Source organism: Salvelinus namaycush, chromosome 26 (assembly GCF_016432855.1).
Source record: "Salvelinus namaycush isolate Seneca chromosome 26, SaNama_1.0, whole genome shotgun sequence".
Lineage (NCBI taxonomy): Eukaryota > Metazoa > Chordata > Actinopteri > Salmoniformes > Salmonidae > Salvelinus > Salvelinus namaycush.
Window position 1 is genome coordinate 30,064,430 of NC_052332.1, and position 20,171 is coordinate 30,084,600.

General features: G+C 42.3%; 2 protein-coding genes across 4 annotated transcripts; both read right to left on the reverse strand.

Annotated features, from left to right (window-relative positions):
- Nucleotides 1-1,215: 1,215 nt before the first annotated feature.
- LOC120021481 (zinc finger protein 62-like) lies at nucleotides 1,216-12,542 on the reverse strand. Of its 3 annotated transcripts, none has more exons than XM_038965257.1 (3): nucleotides 12,397-12,542; nucleotides 6,140-6,229; nucleotides 1,216-3,691 (listed from the first exon to the last, which is right to left on the reverse strand). In XM_038965257.1, exons 2-3 carry the CDS (start codon nucleotides 6,177-6,179, stop codon nucleotides 1,395-1,397), a joined length of 2,337 nt encoding a protein of 778 aa, XP_038821185.1. In that variant the 5' UTR covers nucleotides 6,180-6,229; nucleotides 12,397-12,542; the 3' UTR covers nucleotides 1,216-1,394. The 3 variants fall into 3 exon arrangements, with proteins under 3 accessions (XP_038821185.1, XP_038821186.1, XP_038821187.1); XM_038965258.1 differs by lacking the exon at nucleotides 12,397-12,542 and adding an exon at nucleotides 11,461-11,767; XM_038965259.1 differs by lacking the exon at nucleotides 6,140-6,229.
- A 4,444-nt stretch (nucleotides 12,543-16,986) lies between these two features.
- On the reverse strand, nucleotides 16,987-18,974 carry LOC120021645 (leucine-rich repeat neuronal protein 4-like). The gene is made up of 2 exons (XM_038965455.1): nucleotides 18,863-18,974; nucleotides 16,987-18,108 (listed from the first exon to the last, which is right to left on the reverse strand). The coding sequence occupies exon 2, from the start codon at nucleotides 18,101-18,103 to the stop codon at nucleotides 17,360-17,362; it is 744 nt and encodes a 247-aa protein (XP_038821383.1). The 5' UTR covers nucleotides 18,104-18,108; nucleotides 18,863-18,974; the 3' UTR covers nucleotides 16,987-17,359.
- Nucleotides 18,975-20,171: the final 1,197 nt, after the last annotated feature.

Consider the following 20,171-nt stretch of genomic DNA (forward strand, 5'->3'; position numbering starts at 1 on the left):
TGGCGTGGTAACACGTGGTCTGTGGATGCGAGACCGGTTGGACATACTGCCAAATTCTCTAAAACTATGTTGGAGGCGGCTTATGGTAGAAAAATTAACATTACATTCTCTGGCAAAAACTCTGGTGAACATTCCTGCAGTCAACATGCCAATTGTAAGATCCCTCAAAACATCTGTGGCATTGTGTTGTGTGACAATACTGCACATTTTAGAGTGGCCTTTTATTGTCCCCAGCACAAGGGGCACCTGTGTAATGATCATGCTGTTCTAATCAGCTTCTTGATATGCCACACCTGTCAGGTGGATGGATTATCTTGACAGTCACTCAATTAGCCAATGTCAATATTTTTAGATTGGTAAATTAGACTAGCGGCCAGCTATCTAAACTTGGGGGGGGGGGGGTTGTGAGTACATAGACCCACGAGCCACTGCGGCCCCTCATGAGTTACATTTTTTTGTGGCCCCCACCCCCATCAAAGTTGCCCATTACCGACATACAGTATCAGAACTCTGGATCTATGGAGTCTGCTGCCCCTTAGTGGTACATGTGGTGTACCTTCTTCATGGGCATGAGACCTGACCATTCGTCTTTTACTGACAATGGACCTGAAACTTCAGTGGGCCCTAGGTATAGCCTATATGACCCTGATATATTATAGTCCTAGACACCAAAGGTTTTTTCTGTTACTATCACCAAATCAAAACATAAATTACCTACACAATTGTAATTTATCCATGAATGAAATACATTGTGTAATTAGCATCTAATTCATATACTTGATACATGTCTTCAGTGTTTTTGTAAAAACAAATACTGATATATCCGAATCTATGGGGTCTACTGCGCTTCAATTGTGGATCTGATGTGTTGCATTGTGGTAGTCCTCAGCAGTTTGGGCTGCTCAATGATACAATACATCACACTTACATCCTGTGCCACACAGCCCATTCTGTTAACATCCAGCACACAATCAAGTGCTTCAAAAGGATTCACAGGGAAATATTACCCTTACAATACTACGCTTGTTCTGACCCGTTTCCTTTGTATTGCAAAATAACAGTCAAATATTAACACAAATGCACACATACATGTACACATGGGCTGCTGTGAGTGGTAACATATCCTGCTCTCCAGTTCACTGATTTGATCAATGTTGAGGACCCCAGTGTGCTATGACAACAGCTAATAGAAACAAATGAACAAAGACATTGTAAAGTTACAGTTTAATTTGAACAAAACATTTTATTGTGAAGCAGCAATCAACAAAACACTAACTAGGTTGAACTTAAAACTAGGTTTTACTAAGCACAAAGATTGTAAAATATACATTCAAATAAAATATGCTTCATCCTTGGATCATCAGATCATAGCATTTAAAGAGTTCCATTCACCTTCAGTTTTCCACCTGCTTCGATTTCCTCTGACTCCTGGTCTCTCTAGAGGTGGGTGTTTGAGGGGTGGAGTCAGAGAGGGAGTCTGAGTCAGAGAGGGAGTCTGAGGTCTCTTCAGAGTCTGACTGCTCCCTCTTCGATTGGCTTTTCCCTGACTTATTGTGCAGTTTTCCTTTGGTGGTAGAGTGTGTGTTCAGGTGGACAGTGAGGAAGGCATTGAGGCGGAAACGCATGCCACACAGAGGGCATACAAAGGGCTTCTCACCTGTGTGAATAGTCTTGTGCGTATACAGTGCTGAGGGTGACTTGAAGGCAGCCTCGCAGTCTGCACACTGATAGGGTCTATTTCCTGTGTGTATGTTCATGTGAATGCATAGGTGGGCTCTTTGCCTAAAACTCTTGCCACACTCCTGACAGGCATGGTTGGGAGTTTTGTGACAACTGTAAATGTGTGCGTTGCGAAGGCTGAGAGTGCGATAGGTCTTGCCGCACTCCTCACAAGAGAAAGGCCTTTCCTTAGAATGCGTCTTCGTATGAACATCCAAGCTATGTTGTGTTTTAAAACACTTTCCACACTCAGGGCATTTTAAGCCACTAATGTGTTTTTGTCTGTGAAACCCCCATGTTCCTTGGCCTTTATATGTTGCTTTACATACACAACATGTCCAGGGTCTAGTTGTGTCCGTCTGTCCCGGTCCTTTTACAGCCTCTGCTGACAGTTTATGTGAAGCAATGGATTTACCACATAGTTGGCAGGTATTTATCATTTCTTTTGCAATAGTATATGGTTTATATTTGTCGTAGATGTTTGATGTTTGAGGCAGATGTTTTATACCTGTACCTGACATTGGTAATGAGTGGTCTGTCGTATTTGACTGAGAACCCAGGTCTGACTGGGAAGTGTGTGTATGATGAGACTGAGTAGATGTATAAAAGCCTGATGTTCCGTCTTGCTGCTGTGGCTTATGTGATCTCTGGTTTGTATTTGCCTGTGTTGAGTTAGAGGCCAGTGATTTGTCACCAGGCTCGCACTCCAAACTTTGCTTTTTGCTGGGCTGGTGTGAAATGGGCTGAGAACAGCCTTTTGGGTCAGAGGTCATAGTGCGTTCCTGCCCTCCTGTGATTGCAGGCACTGATACGTTGACCATATGGATGGGTTGCATACTCTCAGTCTTCAATGATAGCAATTCCTTGAAGATTGGTGGCTGATGGTTGTCTTCTTTCATTGACGAAAGTAGAGATACTAAATGATCATATTTTGGCTTCAAATCCTTTCTTACTTCATTCAAGTGAAAATTAGCCCATATGGGATCTTCATTTTTGATGTCCACCATTTCCCGTTTCACATAGTAAGTTTCTGTAGAGTTTTTCACACTTTGTTCTTCGGCAGGTTTCACTGCATATAGGCCTCCATTTCCATCTTGATCACATCTGTCAGTCAGAGTCAGCTCAACACCGTTTTCCGGTGAAGATGAACCAAGAGCAAAGCTAAATGGAATCTCAATATCTACAGTTTCTTCTTTCACATGTGCAGCATATGTTTTCCTTTCAACAATAGGCACCCCTTTTTCCTGTTCTGCAAAATAACATGCCCAAATAGGATCCTCAACTTTCATTTCAGAATCAACTTCATCTTTGGTTTTGACAGCCACAGTAGCATTTTCTAAGGACTCTTTTTTAACTGGGATGGCTTTTGTTTTAACTGGAGTCATGCCGGATTCAATCTGATAATATGACCAAATAGGATCCTCAACTTTCATCTCAGGACATTCAGACATAATCTCACTTTTACACTGAGATAAATTCAATTCACTCTTTTTACTAGACTCTGACTGCTGCTTCTCTTTGGATCTAATGTGAAGGGAGGTCAATGCACTGCATTTGGTCTCTGTAGGTACTTTCTTAACATCACATGGCTCACATGTTACTCCTCCATTGGACAGATCCACTAGTGAGGCTAGAGTAAACACAGGAACATCCCCCATCATAGCTGTTGGTGTCTTGTTACTGACTGGTATTGTCTCTGGATCTCCAGCTCCCGCCTTTGAACCTCCAGGGCTACAAACAGGATCCAGTCTCCAATAGTCCAGGATCTCCTCAACATTCCGAGACACACCCAGATGTGCGTCTAGTCTGAAACCGTCTGAATGTCCCAGCGTCTGCGGCACAGGCTCAGCTCTCACTGACGGGCTCGGAAGAAAAAGAGGATGTCCAAAATGGTTCATCTGTAGTTCCTGATGGGAATCACCTCCTCCAGAGATGTTACTCTGGTCCTCAACATTTACAGCAGTGTCCTCACCTGCAAAATGAGATGCAGGGGGTTATTGAGTTAAAATATACACTAGGAACATTCATTATATTAGCCCTATATTTTATTGACTAAAGTTATGGTGGGCATTTTATAATAATGCTGCATATTCAATTGTATGCAAATCTATGGAGAACATAGCCTACATTTCATGTTAACATGAAAAACAACCAGCTTTTCATTCTGAGCAAGAGTGCTGCCTCTTTTTTAATGAAACACATAATAAAAAAATAACCAACAGTAGGCTTCCAGGGTCCTTGCTCCTTTAGAATCCGAGTGTGGAATTTCCTTTCTCACACATCGCTACCAAACAGTCCGTAGTAATAACCTGATTTAGACTTGGCTCTGTGTGTATAGCTATGACGATTTGAATGCTCACCACCTAAGGCACGAGCACAAGACGGAAGTACACTGAACAAAAATATAAAAACGCAACATGCAAAGTGTTGGTTCCATGTTTCATGATCGGAAATAAAAGATCCCAGAAATGTGGCATATGCACAAAAAGATTCTCTAAAATGTTTGTTTTTTGTGCACAAATTTGTTTACAACCCTGTTAGTGAGCATTTCTCCTTTGCCAAGATAATCCATCCACCTGATAGGTGTGGTATATCAAGAAGCCGATTAAACAACATGATCATTACACAGGTGCACCTTGTGCTGGGGATAATAGAAGGCCTCTAATGTTCACCAGAGCTGTTTTCAGATAATTGAATGTTAATTTCTCTACCATAAGCCAACTCCGTCATTTTAGATAATTTGGCAGTATGTCAAACCTGCCTCACAACCGCAGACCATGTGTAACCACGCCAGCCCAGGACCTCCACATCTGGCTTCTTCACCTGCGTAATCGTCTGAGACCAGCCACCTGCACAGCTGATGAAACTGGGTTTGTGCAACCGGAGAATTTCTGCACAAAAACTGTCTGAAACCGTCTCAGGGAAGCTCATCTGCGTGCTTGTCGTCCTCACCAGGGTCTTGACCTGACTGCAGTTTGGCGTTGTAACCGACGTCAGCGGGCAAATGCTCACCTTTGATGGCCGCTGGAGAAGTGTGCTCTTCAAGGATGAATTCCGGTTTAAAATGTACCGGGAAGATGGCAGATAGCGTGTATGGCATCATGTGGGCAATCGGTTTGCTGATGTCAATGTTGTGAACATAGTGGCGGTGGAGTTATGGTATGGGGCAGGCATAAGCTACGGACATCGAACACAATTTCATTTTATCGATGGCAATTTGCATGCAGAGATGCCGTGACGAGATCCTGAGGCCCATTGTCGTGCCATTCATCCGCCGCCATCACCTCATGTTTCAGCATGAAAATTCACTGTCCCATGTGGAAAGGATCTGTACACAATTCTTGGAAGCTGAAAATGCCCCTGTTCATCTATGGCCTGCATACTCAGCAGACATGTTATCCATTGAGCATGTTTGGGATGCTCTTGATTGACGAGTATGACAGCGTGTTCCAGTTCTTGCCAATATCCAGCAACTTCAAACAGCTATTGAAGAGGAGTGGGACAACATTCCACAGGCCACAATCAACAGCCTGATCAACTCTATGCCAAGATGTTTCGCGCTGCATGACGCGAATGGTGGTCACTCCAGATACTGACTGGTTTTCTGATCCACACTCCCATTTTTTTTTTTTTTGTATTCAGACTTTTTACCCAGAAAGTTTATCACAGTGGTACCACCCAAAGAACCCAATTCAGATGTTTTTTTTCTGTTCAAATCAGTCTTACATGTGACCATATCAGATTTGCCCATTCATACTGATGTATGAATGAGGCGGCAGGTAGCCTAGTGGTTAGAGCGTTGGACTTGTAACCGAAAGGTTGCAAGATCGAATCCCCAAGCTGGCAAGGTAAAAATCTGTCATTCTGCCCCTGAACAAGGCAGTTAACCCACTGTTCCTAGGCAGTCATTGAAAATAAGAATTTATTCTTAACTGACTTGCCTAGTTAAATAAAGGAAAAATGAAAATGAAATGTAGCCTCTGAAGTAACACGCAGTGCTCATTTCCTGTCACTGTTCCTTTAAAGTTTTAGGTGGTTGTCATGGCAGGTCATTTAAGAAAAAAAAATGATTTGAGCATCCAAACACATGGAGTGTTGTTGGATTTCTTTATGGATCAAAACATTTAATAACAAAGCATTTTCTAAATTCAAACAAACCCTCTGCAACTAGACATGGATGTTTAGAAGACATTGGTTGTCTTTCAAGTCTGGAATTTGGCAAGTGTCGACAAGTTAAGGTTGGTCAAAATCATAGACGCAAACTTCCTTTAGCGCCTATTGACATAGTATCTTCTGGCAGTTTTTTTAAGAGCCACCAATGCGTGCTCTATACGTTAAAACACATCACTTTTTGTATGGATTTGTAAACATACATCAGCGAGAAATCATTTTCAAAAAACAAAAGGTTAAATTACTACACCTTTTATAGGGTTAGGCTTCCCACATGGCCATCTTTCCATGTTACAGCGTTGACTATCTGTGCTAATGAGCTATCTGCGTCTCCAAACACCTGTGGGTAAACGGAAGATGGACGCCACAAACACGTTGTTACTGAAAAATACTGTAGGGTGCAAGTGTTAATCAGTTAAAACAGTGTCAGTGTACAGAGTAGGAGGTTGGTGGCAACTTAATTGGGGAGGATGTGCTTGTCGTAATGGCTGGAGCAGAATGGTATAAAACACATGGTTTCTGTGTGTTTGCCATTCCATTTGCTCCATTCTAGACATTATTATGAGCTGTCCAGACATAATTATGAGCTGTCCTCAAGTGTATATTTTGCATTTGTGATAGAGGTCGACCGATTATGATTTTTCAACGCCGATACCGATTATTGGAGGACCAAAAAAAGCCAATACCGATCAATCGGACGATTTTTATTTATTTGTAATAATGACAATTACAACAATACTGAATGAACACTTATTTTAACTTAATATAATACACCAATAAAATCAATTTAGCCTCAAATAAATAATGAAACATGTTCAATTTGGTTTAAATAATGCAAATGTTGGAGAAGAAAGTAAAAGTGCAATATGTGCCATGTAAAAAAGCTAACGTTTAAGTTCCTTGCTCAGAACATGAGAACATATGAAAGCTGGTGGTTCCTTTTAACATGAGTCTTCAATATTCCCAGGTAAGAAATTTTAGGTTGTATTTATTATAGGACTATTTTTCTCTATACCATTTGAATTTCATTAACATTTGACTATTGGATGTTCTTATAGGCACTTTAGTATTGCCAGTGTAACAGTATAGCTTCCATCCTTCTCCTCGCTCCTACCTGGGCTCGAACCAGGAACACAACGACAACAGCTACCCTCGAAGCAGCGTTACCCATGCAGAGCAAGGGGAATAACTACTCCAAGTCTCAGAGCGAGTGACGTTTGAAACGCTATTAGCGCGCACCCCGCTAACTAGCTAGCCATTTCACATCGGTTACACCAGCCTAATCTCGGGAGTTGATAGCAAACACACGAAAGTGCTGTTTGAATGAATGCTTACGAGCCTGCTGCTGCCTACCACCGCTCAGTCAGACTGCTCTATCAAATCATAGACTTAGTTATAACATAATAAAACACACAGAAATAGGAGCCTTAGGTCATTAATATGGTCGAATCCGGAAACTATCATCTCGAAAACAAGACGTTTATTCTTTAAGTGAAATACGGAACTGTTCCGTATTTTATCTAACGGGTGGCATCCATAAGTCTAAATATTCCTGTTACATTGCACAACCTTCAATGTTATGTTATAATTCTGGCAAATTAGGCAGCCCAAACTGTTGCATATACCCTGACTCTGCGTGCAATGAACGCAAGAGAAGTGACACAATTTCACCTGTTTAAAATTGCCTGCTAACCTGGATTTATTTTAGCTAAATATGCAGGTTTAAAAATATATACTTCTGTGTATTGATTTTAAGAAAGGCATTGATGTTTATGGTTAGGTACACATTGGAGCAACGATACGCACCGCATCGATTATATGCAACGCAGGACACGCTAGATAAACTAGTAATATCAACCATTCGCTGTAAAGCATATTTTCAAAATCTGACACGATAGGTGGATTAACAACAAGCTAAACTGTGTTTTGGTATATTTCACTTGTGATTTCATGATTATAAATATATATTTTTAATTTGGCGCACTGCAATTCAGCGGTTGTTTCCGAAAATGAGTCCGCTAAAGGGATCCGTGCGTCAAGAAGTTAACGGACTGTAATATAACTGACTTTTCTTTCGTACTTTCCGCTGGACTTGCCCGCGCGTCGTGAGTTTGGAAAGTGTACTGAACGCTAGAACAACAAGGAGGAATTTGGACATAAATGATGGACATTATCAAACAAAACAAAATTTATTGTGGAACTGGGATTCCTGGGAGTGCATTCTGATGAAGATCAAAGGTAAGTGAATGTTTATAATGTTATTTCTGACTTATGTTGACTGCACAATATGGCGGATATATTTGTGTCTTGATTGGGCTCTGAGCGCCTACTCAGATTATTGCATGGTTTGCTTTTTCCGTAAAGCTTTTTTGAAATCTGACACAGCGGTTGCATTAAGGAGAAGTGCATCTAAAATTCCATGCATAACAGTTGTATCTTTTAGCAATGTTTATTATGAGTATTCCTGTAAATTGATGCGGCTCTCTGCAAAATCAAAGGATGTTTTGGAACTTCTGAACATAACGCGCCAATGTAAACTCAGATTTTTGGATATAAATATGAACTTTACCGAACAAAACATACATGTATTGTGTAACATGAAGTCCTATCAGTGTCATCTGATGAAGATCATCAAAGATTAGTGATTAATTTTCTCTCTATTTCTGCTTTTTGTGACTCCTCTTTTTCGCTGGAAAAATGGCTGTGTTATTCTGTGAATAGACACTCACCTAACATAATCGTTTGGTTTGCTTTCGTCGTAAAGCCTTTTTGAAATCGGACACTGTGGCTGGATTTACAAGTGTATCTTTAAAATGGTGTAAAATACATGTATGTTTGAGGAATTTTAAATTATGGGATTTCTGTTGTTTTGAATTTGGCGCCCTGCAGTTTCACTGGCTGTTGAAGAGGTGGGACGCTACCTTCTCACGTACCCTAGAGAGGTTAACTGACTTGCATAGTTAAATAAAGGTGTACATTTTTTAAATAAAAACGGCCAAATCGGTGTCCAAAAACACCGATTTCCGATTGTTATGAAAACTTGAAATCGGCCCTAATTAATCGGTCAACCTCTAATTTGTGAAATTATTTTAATGTGATATGAAAGAACAGGGCTTTATGTTTCTAGAGCCAATTCACCTCTAATCAGAACATGTAAGGTCCTTGGACTATAAGGAGTAACGTTAGGCTCCTTTAGTCCATTATTGGTCTGGAGCATCACATTAGATTAGCCCGTTACAATCTGTTAGCTAGCAAAATATCTGAATGGGCTGCTTGTGTAAACAACCCAGTCTCCCAAAAGCATCTTAAACTGGAAAAATCAACCCAAAACCACTCACTCCTTTAATTTACAGTTGAAGTCAGAAGTTTACATACACCTTAGCCAAATACATTTAAACTCAGGTTTCACAATTCTTGACTTTTAATCCTAGTAAAAAAATCCCTGTCTTAGGTCAGTTAGGATCACCACTTTATTAAGAATGTGAAATGTCAGAATGATTTATTTCAGCTTTTCTCACATTCCCTGTGGGTCAGAAGCTTACATACACTCAATTAGTATTTGGTAGCATTGCCTTTAAATTGTTTAACTTGGGTCAAACGTTTTGGGTAGCCTTCCACAAGCTTCCCACAATAAGTTGGGTGAATTTTGGCCCATTCCTCCTGACAGAGCTGGTGTAACTGAGTCAGGTTTGTAGGTTTCCTTGCTCGCACACACTCTTTCAGTTCTGCCCACACATTTTCTATGGGATTGCAGTCAGGGCTTTGTGATGGCCTCTCCAATACCTTGACTTTGTTTGTCCTTAAGCCATTTTGTCACAACTTTTGAAGTATGCTTGGGGTCACTGTCCATTTGGAAGACCCATTTGCGACCAAGCTTAAAATTCCTGACTGATGTCTTGAGATGTTGCTTCAATATATCCACATAATTTTCCTCCCTCATGATGCCATCTATTTTGTGAAGTGCACCAGTCCTCCTGCAGCAAGGCACTCCCACAACATGATGCTGCCACCCCTGTGCTTCACGGTTGGGATGGTGTTCTTCTGCTTGCAAGCATCTGCTTTTTCCCCCTCTAAACATAACAATGGGCATTATGGCCAAACAGTTATATTTTTGATCTTTGTCCCCATGTCCAGTTGCAAACCGTAGTCTTGCTTTTTTATGGAGGATTTGGAGCAGTAGCTTCTTCCTTGCTGAGCTGCCTTTCAGGTTATGTCAATATAGGACTCGTTTTACTGTGGATATAGATACTTTTGTACCCGTTTCCTCCAGCATTTCACAAGGGCCTTTGCTGTTGTTCTGGGATGGATTGATTTTCACTTTTCGCACCAAAGTACATTCATCTCTAGGAGACAGAACGCGTCTCCTTCCTGAGCGGTATGACGGCTGCGTGGTCCCATGGTGTTTATACTTGTGTACTATTGTTTGTACAGATGAACGTGGTACCTTCAGGCGTTTGGAAATTGCTCCCAAGGATGAACCAGACTTTTAGATGTCTACAATATTTTTTCTGAGGTCTTGGCTGATTTCTTTTGATTTTCCCATGATGTCAAGCAAAGAGGCACTGAGTTTGAAGGTAAGCCTTGAAATACATCCACAGGTACACCTCCAATTGACTCAAATTATGTCAATTAGCCTATCTGAAGCGGACATCATTTTCTGGAATTTTCCAAGCTGTTTAAAGGCACAATCAACTTAGTGTATGTAAACTTCTAACCCACTGGAATTGTGAAACAGTGAATTATAAGTGAAATAACCTATCTGTAAACAATTGTTGGAAAAATGAATTGTGTCATGCACAAAGTAGATGTCCTAAACGACTTGCCAAAACTATAGTTTGTTAACAAGAAATTTGTGGAGTGGTTGGGAAACAAGTTTTAATGACTCCAACCTAAGTGTATTGTAATGAAACAGCAGGGAGCGGGTCTCGAACCCTCGACCTCCTAGCCCGAGGTCCGGCGCGCTATCGACTGTGCCGCAAAAGCATGCTCGTGCGGCAGAGTCGATTTCCGCGCTTATAAACCCAGGGTCGTTACACTACTCCCTCCTTTCAAAGAGCGCGTCCTCGCGCTAGCTTGCGACTTTACGTCTTACAGGAACGCGCTCACCGGCCAAGCACACGCACTGTCGTGGATGCGAGGTCCGATCCCACTTCTGACACCAATGTAATGAAACAGCAGGGAGCGGGTCTCGAACCCTCGACCTCCTAGCCCGAGGTCCGGCGCGCTATCGACTGTGCCGCAAAAGCATGCTCGTGCGGCAGAGTCGATTTCCGCGCTTATAAACCCAGGGTCGTTACAGTATGTAAACTTCCATATTCAACTGTAGTGTTAAATAACTATGTGAGAACAATATTTTTTTTGTAAAAAAAAAAAATTCATTCTGACGTTACAAGGTAAAATGGAAAATATTTTTGGAAATCTGTTGCAGCTCAAGTCGACTACAAAAACCACAATGCAATGCTCTCTGAGCTGGCTAGCTAGTGTAGCTACACGAAATAATTCCGAAGACAATATAAGCATTAACGTAGCTAGTTAGTGCAGTTTGTATAGGCGATTTTACAGCTCTCTCACCATGTTCAACCAGCCGTACAGAGTGGAGTCTAACATTCGCAACGGCAGATATTCTTTTGTTATACATGGGAAACGTTGCCTTTGCTTCGTCTATGGACCGCATGCTGTGCAATTCTGGGACATGGCGCGCTCTCCAAGGAGTGAATGGGAGTTTATTGGGCGCTAGCTAAAAAAACAACACTAGCACGGATTTCGTCAACATTACAATTTTTTCCCGAGATAATTAACTTGCTCTCTGTAGTATCGTATAGCTTTAGAATCGGGCCATTGAGTACTTTCGAGGAAAATAAACTCGTTTCTCGACATATACACAGATTTTGAGACTGGATTATTTTAGCAGCCGCATGACGAAGAATGACAACGTGGACCCGATTGGTCGACATTCTGTGCTTTCTAGAATATCTCTGGGAACTGCACCATGCAATGCATCCTGGACTAGAGGCAGACAAATAGGAACACATCTGATAGACAAATTTCTCGAGGTAGGAATATCGCAAAAATATTATCTTCCCTCCTTAGGGAAGACATCACCACGAGTTATGACACAGGCCAGTATTGAAGTCTGACATGTATGATACACGTTTTCGCGATCTAAATCGTATTCCTATGAACTTCCACTGTAGTGAGAGCGACTTTATCACAGTGCTACGTTATATCGGCCGGATGTTTGCGCGCAAATAACTCAGATAAACGTGAAATGACACAGGGAATGAATGGATGCACAAAAACATTAAAACCTTTCCGTTAAGGCTAATTTCAGTGGTGCTAAAATTAATCTAGCCTTAAACCGACTCCTGATTTTAGGCAACCAGGAGCCATGGGCACGCGCCATATGGAATTAAATGCATGCATCCATACGGGTCATTTCATTTGCCTTGAGGCTCAGAATGCGTACAACAAAAAAATATAGCGACAGGTATGACAAATTCTACTTACGGATCAATTGTTAGCACGCGATTTGCCACTTCTCTTCGATGAAGCATGCACTACAAAACAGCACCTAACATAAAATTCAACATATTGTCTTCAAAGTTTCGATGGAACTGCGCTCCCAATATCCTAGACAACAGCAGCCCCTCGAGACACTCCCATTCTTCTACTTCTATGAGGTTTAACGGCGATTGGCATCCAATTTGTTGCATTACCGCCACCTACTAGACTGGAGTACAACTCCCTTATACTTTGCTTTAAAATAATAATATATATAAAACAATTAAATAAACATGTACTAAATAAATACCCTGCCATCTAACACTACACTCACTAATTTCAAAATGATCTAAAATAAAATGAACACCACCCTACTCCCCTAATTACATGTATTTATTCCTACCTCATGCCATCATCCTGAAAGGATAGGATGGGACAACACCACTTAACACACCCTGTAACTCTTCTGCTGTCAAGTCTCGCACACCCAAATACCTCTCTGAAGCTGCCACCACAACCTCAATTTTCTGAGACTTCTGATCTATCCCTGCAGTACAATAAATAACCATTGCTATAAATGCTAAAAATCCCATTTTACTGAAACTTATATCACTTTTTGGCCTATCCCTCTGTATGGGTATATCTCTCCTACTCTCACCACTCCTCCCCCTTAACCCACCTTCTTCTACATTCTTCACTGCCTCAGCATATGACAACTTCTGCACTACTCTAACCCTGGAAACCTCAACTTGCCTCTCTCGCATTTCTGATCCCCAGCTCCATGGGCACCCCTACAATTAACACATTCCACTACTCTCTCCAATACTACACATTCCTTTGTCTCATGCCCTTCTGCACATTTCTCACACCTTGGACCCTCCCTCCTACACACTGCTGCAACATGCTCATAAGCTTGTCACCTGTAACATCTTAATGTATTCGGCACATACGCTCGTACAGGATAACTTGTATATCCTAACTTCACTTTGTCAGGCAAAGACTCAACTTCAAAACTCAAAAGAACAGACAATGACTCTTCTGTTTCCCCACTCACCACCCTGTCTGTGTCGCATCAAACGACGAGCATCACATACAACGGGAAGCTTTGCCCTCAGCTGGTCAACTTTAAAATCTACTGCTACCCCAGTTATAGAAACTCCCATGTTCTGAGAATCACTTTTCAAAGTGGATAGTTTGACCCCTCCCTCTTCCTCCATTCTTTTTCTTCTTTAAAGCTTTATGTCAGACTACACATATTGGTGTATTGCTGCTACCTACTGTACGGGGTATTGAAACAAAACAAAAATACAAATATATTCCATTATGGGAAGAGGGGGCTAAAGTAAATACACAAATAAATCAAACAACCATCCCACTCCTTCAGTCACATTCAAATCACATCCCTCAGGAGCCTGTGAGGACGGGGCGTTCATTGACATGATTACTTGTTTACCTCCGCAGAAAAAGAGCAGAAAAAGACAAATGAATACCCAAAAACGCTCAGCCGCACTCACAATGATGCCTATTGTCTCAGATTTCCTCTCCGTTTGCGCTGTGCAGTTAATAAACACTACAAAGTAATACACGCTACAAAGTAATAAACACTACAAAGTAATAAACACTACAAAGTAATAAACACTACAAAGTAATAAACGCTACAAAGTAATAAACACTACAAAGTAATAAACGCTACAAAGTAATAAACGCCACAAAGTAAAAAATGCTACAAAGTAATAAACACTACAAAGTCCACCTTCTCAACATGCAACATGTCAGGATCCCTCTGTTAACAAGGAATCTGGTGTCTCTACTCCTACTACTATTACTTCCTCAACTTCACTCCTTTCTTCCACTCTTATCACCACCTCTGGATAGGAGACATTCTGGACAGCCCTTATTCTCACCGCCTCCGGATAGGAGACATGCTGGACAACCCTTATTCTTGCCACCTCCGTCTCAATCACCCTAACAGGACACTTCGTTGGGCGGGGCCACAGTGTCTCCCGACCTCTCCTGTCTCAGCCTCCAGTATTTATGCTGCAGTAGTTTATGTCTCGGGGGGGCTAGGGTCGGTCTGTTATATCTGGAGTATTTCTCCTGTTTTATCCGGTGTCCTGTGTGAATTTAAGTATGCTCTCTCTAATTCTTTCTCGGAGGACCTGAGCCCTAGGACCATGCCTCAGGACTACCTGGCCTGATGACTCCTTGCTGTCCCCAGTCCACCTGGTCGTGTTGCTGCTCCAGTTTCAACTGTTCTGCCTGCGGCTATAGAACCCTGACCTGTTCACCGGACGTGCTACCTGTCCCAGACCTGCTGTTTTCAACTGTCTAGAGACAGCAGGAGGGGTAGAGATACTCTGAATGATCGGCTATGAAAAGCCAACTGACATTTACTCCTGAGGTGCTGACCTGTTGCACCCTCGACAACCACTGTGATTATTATTATTTGACCCTGCTGGTCATCTATGAACATTTGAACATCTTGGCCATGTTCTGTTATAATCTCCACCCGGCACATCCAGAAGAGGACTGGCCACCCCTCATAGCCTGGTTCCTCTCTAGGTTTCTTCCTAGGTTCTGGCCTTTCTAGGCAGTTTTTCCTAGCCACCGTGCTTCTACACCTGCATTGCTTGCTGTTTAGGGTTTTAGGCTGGGTTTCTGTACAGCACTTTGAGATATCAGCTGATGTAAGAAGGGCTTTATAAATACATTTGATTTGATTCAGAAATTCAGGTGCATGTTCACCACCACAATTGCAGCATTTAGGCTCAGCTGGCATATAATACTGCTCTCGTTTACGGACAGATAACCAAATAATTTACATTTATCACACTGCATGGGTTTGTGCACGAAGGCTCTGGCTTCCATTCAATGGAGTGACACTGGCCTTGTTCGAGAGGATCAAAAATATAATGTATCATGGGTAAATTGTAACTGATCTACAAATAATAATGAGTCTAGTTATTTATGATGCAAGGTTCTTTGTAGATCAGTCATTCGGTAGTCGCCTGAATAGTCGACTGCAATTTCGAACAAGCCCTCTGACGCCAAATCAATGGCCACTCGGAGATCAAACGAGCGGGATCAATAAATGCTGGCTACCCATCTGACAATAATGGCTATGGTATGATGACTACAGAGTTGTTAAACCAATAATAGTCAATACTCTTTGGTATGACCAAAAACCCCAGCCTTGTAGACTTTAAATAAACCTAGTAGGCAATAGGCACTTACTAACTGTATTTTCAGTAGGCTGCAAATTACAAAGGAATTAAAGTAGGCCTAATGACCAAACCAACACAAAGAGTGTAGTATTTATATTTATTTCCATAATTGTCATCTTGTATGTTCAGTGCCAACTCTGTTTGTAGGCTATATTTTTGTACCAATATTTGAGGTAGTCTAGGCCTACCAGTATCAGAAATCTGGATCTATGGAGTCTGCTGCCCCTTAGTGGTAGATCTGGTAGACATATTAACCCTCAGCCCTTGGCCCCAAGTCTTTCATGTGCGAAATGACACTGAGTAAAAGGAGTGGAATGTTAGCTAAACAGACTGGTACTCAGGCTAGCCTATATGGCCCTGATATATACTGAGTGTAAAAAAACATTAGGAACACCTTCCTAATATTGAGTTGCACCCCCTTTTGCCCTCAGAACAATTAGTCGGGGCACGTCCTCTACAAGGTGTCGAAAGCAATCCACAGGGATGCTGACCCATGTTGATGCTGGCCTATGTTGACTCCAATGCTTCCCACAGTTGTCAAGTTGTCTGAATATCTTTTGGTGGTGGACCATTCTCGATACACATGGGAAACGGTTGAGAGTGAAAAACCCAGCAGTGTTGCAGTTCTTGACACACTCAAACCGGTGCGCCTTGAACCTACTACCAGGGGATCATAGCTTTCACCTGGTCAGTCAGTCTATGTCATGGAAAAGTGTTCCTCATATTTTGTACACTCAGTGTATATTGTACAGTAGATGCTTAGCGGGAACCTTGGGACATCCCTACCCTAAACCCTAACAATAACCCTTACCCTAACTTTTACATATCGACTTCTTTGGAGTAATGTCAGAGTTGGTCCTCCCAAGGATCCCACTTAAACTTTTCCTATATATTTCCACTTAGACTATTCCTAAAGGAGTATAACATCCTGTGCCACATTCCCCTTAGACTCGGCCGGCCAAATGCATTTCATTATAGCCTGGGGAAGAGGTTACATACCCCTCCCCATTTCCCATCCAGCAAAAGCTTTCACATGAATCTCATCTGTGGGCAAATAGAACATCGGTGCTACTTGTGTTCTGATGCCAATACTACAGGATTGGGCGACCAACATTTTCAGACAGTTAAAGATCCATGAGTCTATGACATTGTCTCACAAACCCATTTAAGAGGGATTTCGTAGACCGCTAGTTAAACAGCTGTTTGTAAATGAAAACTGCTGTATGGTTGCCTTTACAGAACATAAGACGAGAATTCACCTCCTTTTCTGAAACAGTTTAAATTGTTTCTCCTCTCGACTATGTATATTATTTCAATGATGAGCAAGGAAAGACGAACTGTTTTGTTTATATAAGGAATAACAAATGTTAAATCATTGTTTTAATATTTTTATTTATTATTTTATGTTATGTAACCTGCATCTTGTTTAATTTTGAATGTATTTGCTTTAGCATTTTATCTGGACTGTGCATGCAGGTGAAGTCAGCAAAGGGAGATGAGTCATTGTTTGAATTGAGATGTGTATAGAAGACAGGAAGCTGTTTCATATCACCTGACTGACTGAGTGCCTCCTGCCTTTCGGTGAGCACAGGCCTATTCAGCATCCTGTTCAGTACGTGTACACACACACACACACACACAGACAGACAGACAGACTGCGTAATCAGTCTCTTATGGTAAAATATGCCTCAGTTCTGGACAGCCACTCTTGAGTCAGCCTCTTCCATAGCCTTCCCTCAGTCCTTTCAAAGTGTTTCCTCCGTGGCCTGGGTGATCCTGGCATCTGCTTTTCTCCGAGCCCTGCGCCTCCAAAGCAGAACAGCCAGTGAGAGGAGCAGCAGGAGCCCCAGGGCCCCTCCAATCAGCCCAGCTTTGAGGGCCAGACTGCTGTCTCCAGGGGGCTCGTACATCGTACAGGACCGCCTCTGACGCTCGCTGACTCCTGCGTCATTCACCGCCACCACACACACCTCCACCCCCTGCCCCACCCCCTGCACAACACCACTCCTCTGGTCCTCCCCAAACACCAGGGGATCCAGGGTACCCACCACCACCTCATAACGGGTCACAACAGACGATGGTGCACACCACTGAACAACCACCGCTGGCCCTTCCATAGACAGTCTCTTAAGGTCTGGAGGCTCTGGGGCCACGTGGGGCCCACTCACCCCTGGACACAGGCAGCCGCTGGAGGCTGCCAGCTGGGCACAGGGGGTCTGTAGCTCCCGGCAGGGGTTGTAGTCACAGGACTGAGGATTGGTGCCCCGTGAGGGAGTAGGCGGGGGTGGAGTGGTGTCCCAATTCAGGTCGTAGTCATCATTTGAGTAGAGCTCCAACATTTCGTACATGCGTCCGTGTGGCCTTAGATGAAGGGTGGCTGTGTGGTTGGTCCCTGAGACGTCAGAGGGTGCAGCAAAGGAGGAGTAGCCATTGAGAAAGGCCAGTGTGAGGATTATGAGGGGAGGTGGAGGATCCCTGTGGGTGGACATGGCATCTGAAGATGATAGAAAATAGCATTCCATTACAGAGGGTTTGACATGATCTGCTTATGAAACAACCCACCCTAAATGTATTCGTTTGGAGACATACCAAGCACTAAGTCTGTTAGACTTTTACAAAAGATTCCAAATGTGTTGTTATTCTTACATTTGTGAAAAAGGCTTGATTTCACTTTCATGGGATATTGTACAGCTTAATCGTCAAGTTTATTTCATTCAAACCTTTTTAGAAATCACACCAGTGGAAGTGGTTACAGGCACCACCCTCATGTGGGATTTAAAGGAACAACAACATAGTAATCTGAAACCCAAAGACTGTTATTTTATATAATAATCTAACTAGCAGACTTTATTGCACAATAGGTCAGAGCCAGGCTTTACACACAAAGCACCTCCCTGTCAGCTGGTTCAACTTACAGCAGAGCTCCCAGTGCAATCTCCACATGATTCTATACAAAAACAGTATATCTACCTGACAGATACCCTAGATAAACAAGTATGGATGAATAAACATACTAATACTAACAGAACACACTAAAAGAACGGAGGTAAGGTTTAGTAGAACTACACTAACATTGAGAGAGAGAGAGACGACCCGAATCAGCATAACTGTATGCCAGTAGTTAACGAGTTATATGTGTGTCAATAGACTTCAAAAAGTTGTAAACAAATGTTCTCTTTAGTAATTCATATAGAATAAGGAATAGAACATTTTAGATTGATGAAAATGTTTAAAAAATATTTGTTCACCTGATAGTCGATAGTCATTTATCGCTTTTGAAATCTCTTACTTTCTGTTCTTTTACTCTCTCCCCCTCTTTTTATACATGTTTCCTAACTCCCCAACAATCCCCTCCTTCTTTTCTCCCTCCCCCTTACCCCTTCTCTACCCCCCTCACTCTATTGCTATCCCTCTCTTCCTGCTCCACCTCCCTCTCTCTGTTCCATGGTGGTTTGGCAATGTGTGTGTGTGTATGTGCCTCTCGCTTGCTGCCCCTGTATGTGAGGTAACTCCCAGTGCAGTCAGCTGCAAATCACATGAACTCCTATTGCATTCCATTGACGTGTGTTTTTTTCCAGAGAAACCCTGTTCATTAATGAGACTTTCTGCCTGTTAGGGCTGGAGCGCAGTGAATGGATGGGGTTGATTCTGTCTGCTGCCCAGGCTGGTTCACACACATCTGTCACCGTCAGACACACACCAGTACCTCCCAACCCTTCCGCTCAATGGCTCACCTCTCCTTCTCCCCCTTTACTGGCTGTATGACTGTCCCAAACACTGTCTGGTTAAGACTGTTCTACATGGACATACTGTCATCAAACATGGAGGAGGCAAGTTGTCACGCCCTGACCTTAGAGAGCCTTTTTATGTCTCTATTTGGTTTGGTCAGGGTGTGATTTGAGTGGGCATTCTATGTTCTTTATTTCTATGATTTGTGTTTCTATGTTTTGGCTGGGTGTGGTTCTCAATCAGGGACAGCTGTCTATCGTTGTCTCTGATTGGGAATCATACTTAGGCAGCCTGTTTTGCCACCTTAGTTGTGGGATGTTGTTTTGTTAGCTCTGGTGAGCCTTCAAGACGCTATGTGCGTTTGTTGTTTTGTTTGGTGTTCGTTTAAAAAAAATTAAGAAACATGAACACGTACCACGCTGTACCTTGGTCTTCTTCAGACGAGCGTTACACAAGTGTTCAGTGGTTGAATGAAGTCAGAGAAGAATTTGACTGGACTGGACTTGCCCACCTGCTGCTCTGAATCAAAGCTCAACAGAAAATAGTAGTTACTTATTTACACTGAAGAGAGGCTGAGCTTCACAGTCAAGAGAAAGCAACACATTGAAACAGTTGCACAAGCTGGACAAGAGAAGGATAAGATAGAATAGCAAATCAGGTTGAGTGTATTGATTTCTTCTTCACATTTTTGGAATTACTCTATACAAAACAAACAAAAACAAAGAGTGAACTAATGCCCATATAGGGCTGAGATTGCGCAGGCGCTAAAATGTTTTGTAAGAATTAGTCAGGGCAGGTGGGATGTGAAAATATGTAGCTGGTGTAAAT

What these genes read in the sequence shown, in the direction of transcription:
- LOC120021481 (XM_038965257.1), bottom strand. Translation starts at nt 6,179, where the DNA reads ATGGAAAGATGGCCATGTGGGAAGCCTAACCCTATAAAAG. An exon ending in GAAGCCTAACCCTATAAAAG is followed by an intron (nt 3,692 to 6,139) that starts GTGTAGTAATTT and finishes CTCATTTTGCAG; the next exon opens with GTGAGGACACTGCTGTAAAT.
- LOC120021645 (XM_038965455.1), bottom strand. Translation starts at nt 18,103, where the DNA reads ATGTCCACCCACAGGGATCCTCCACCTCCCCTCATAATCCTCACACTG.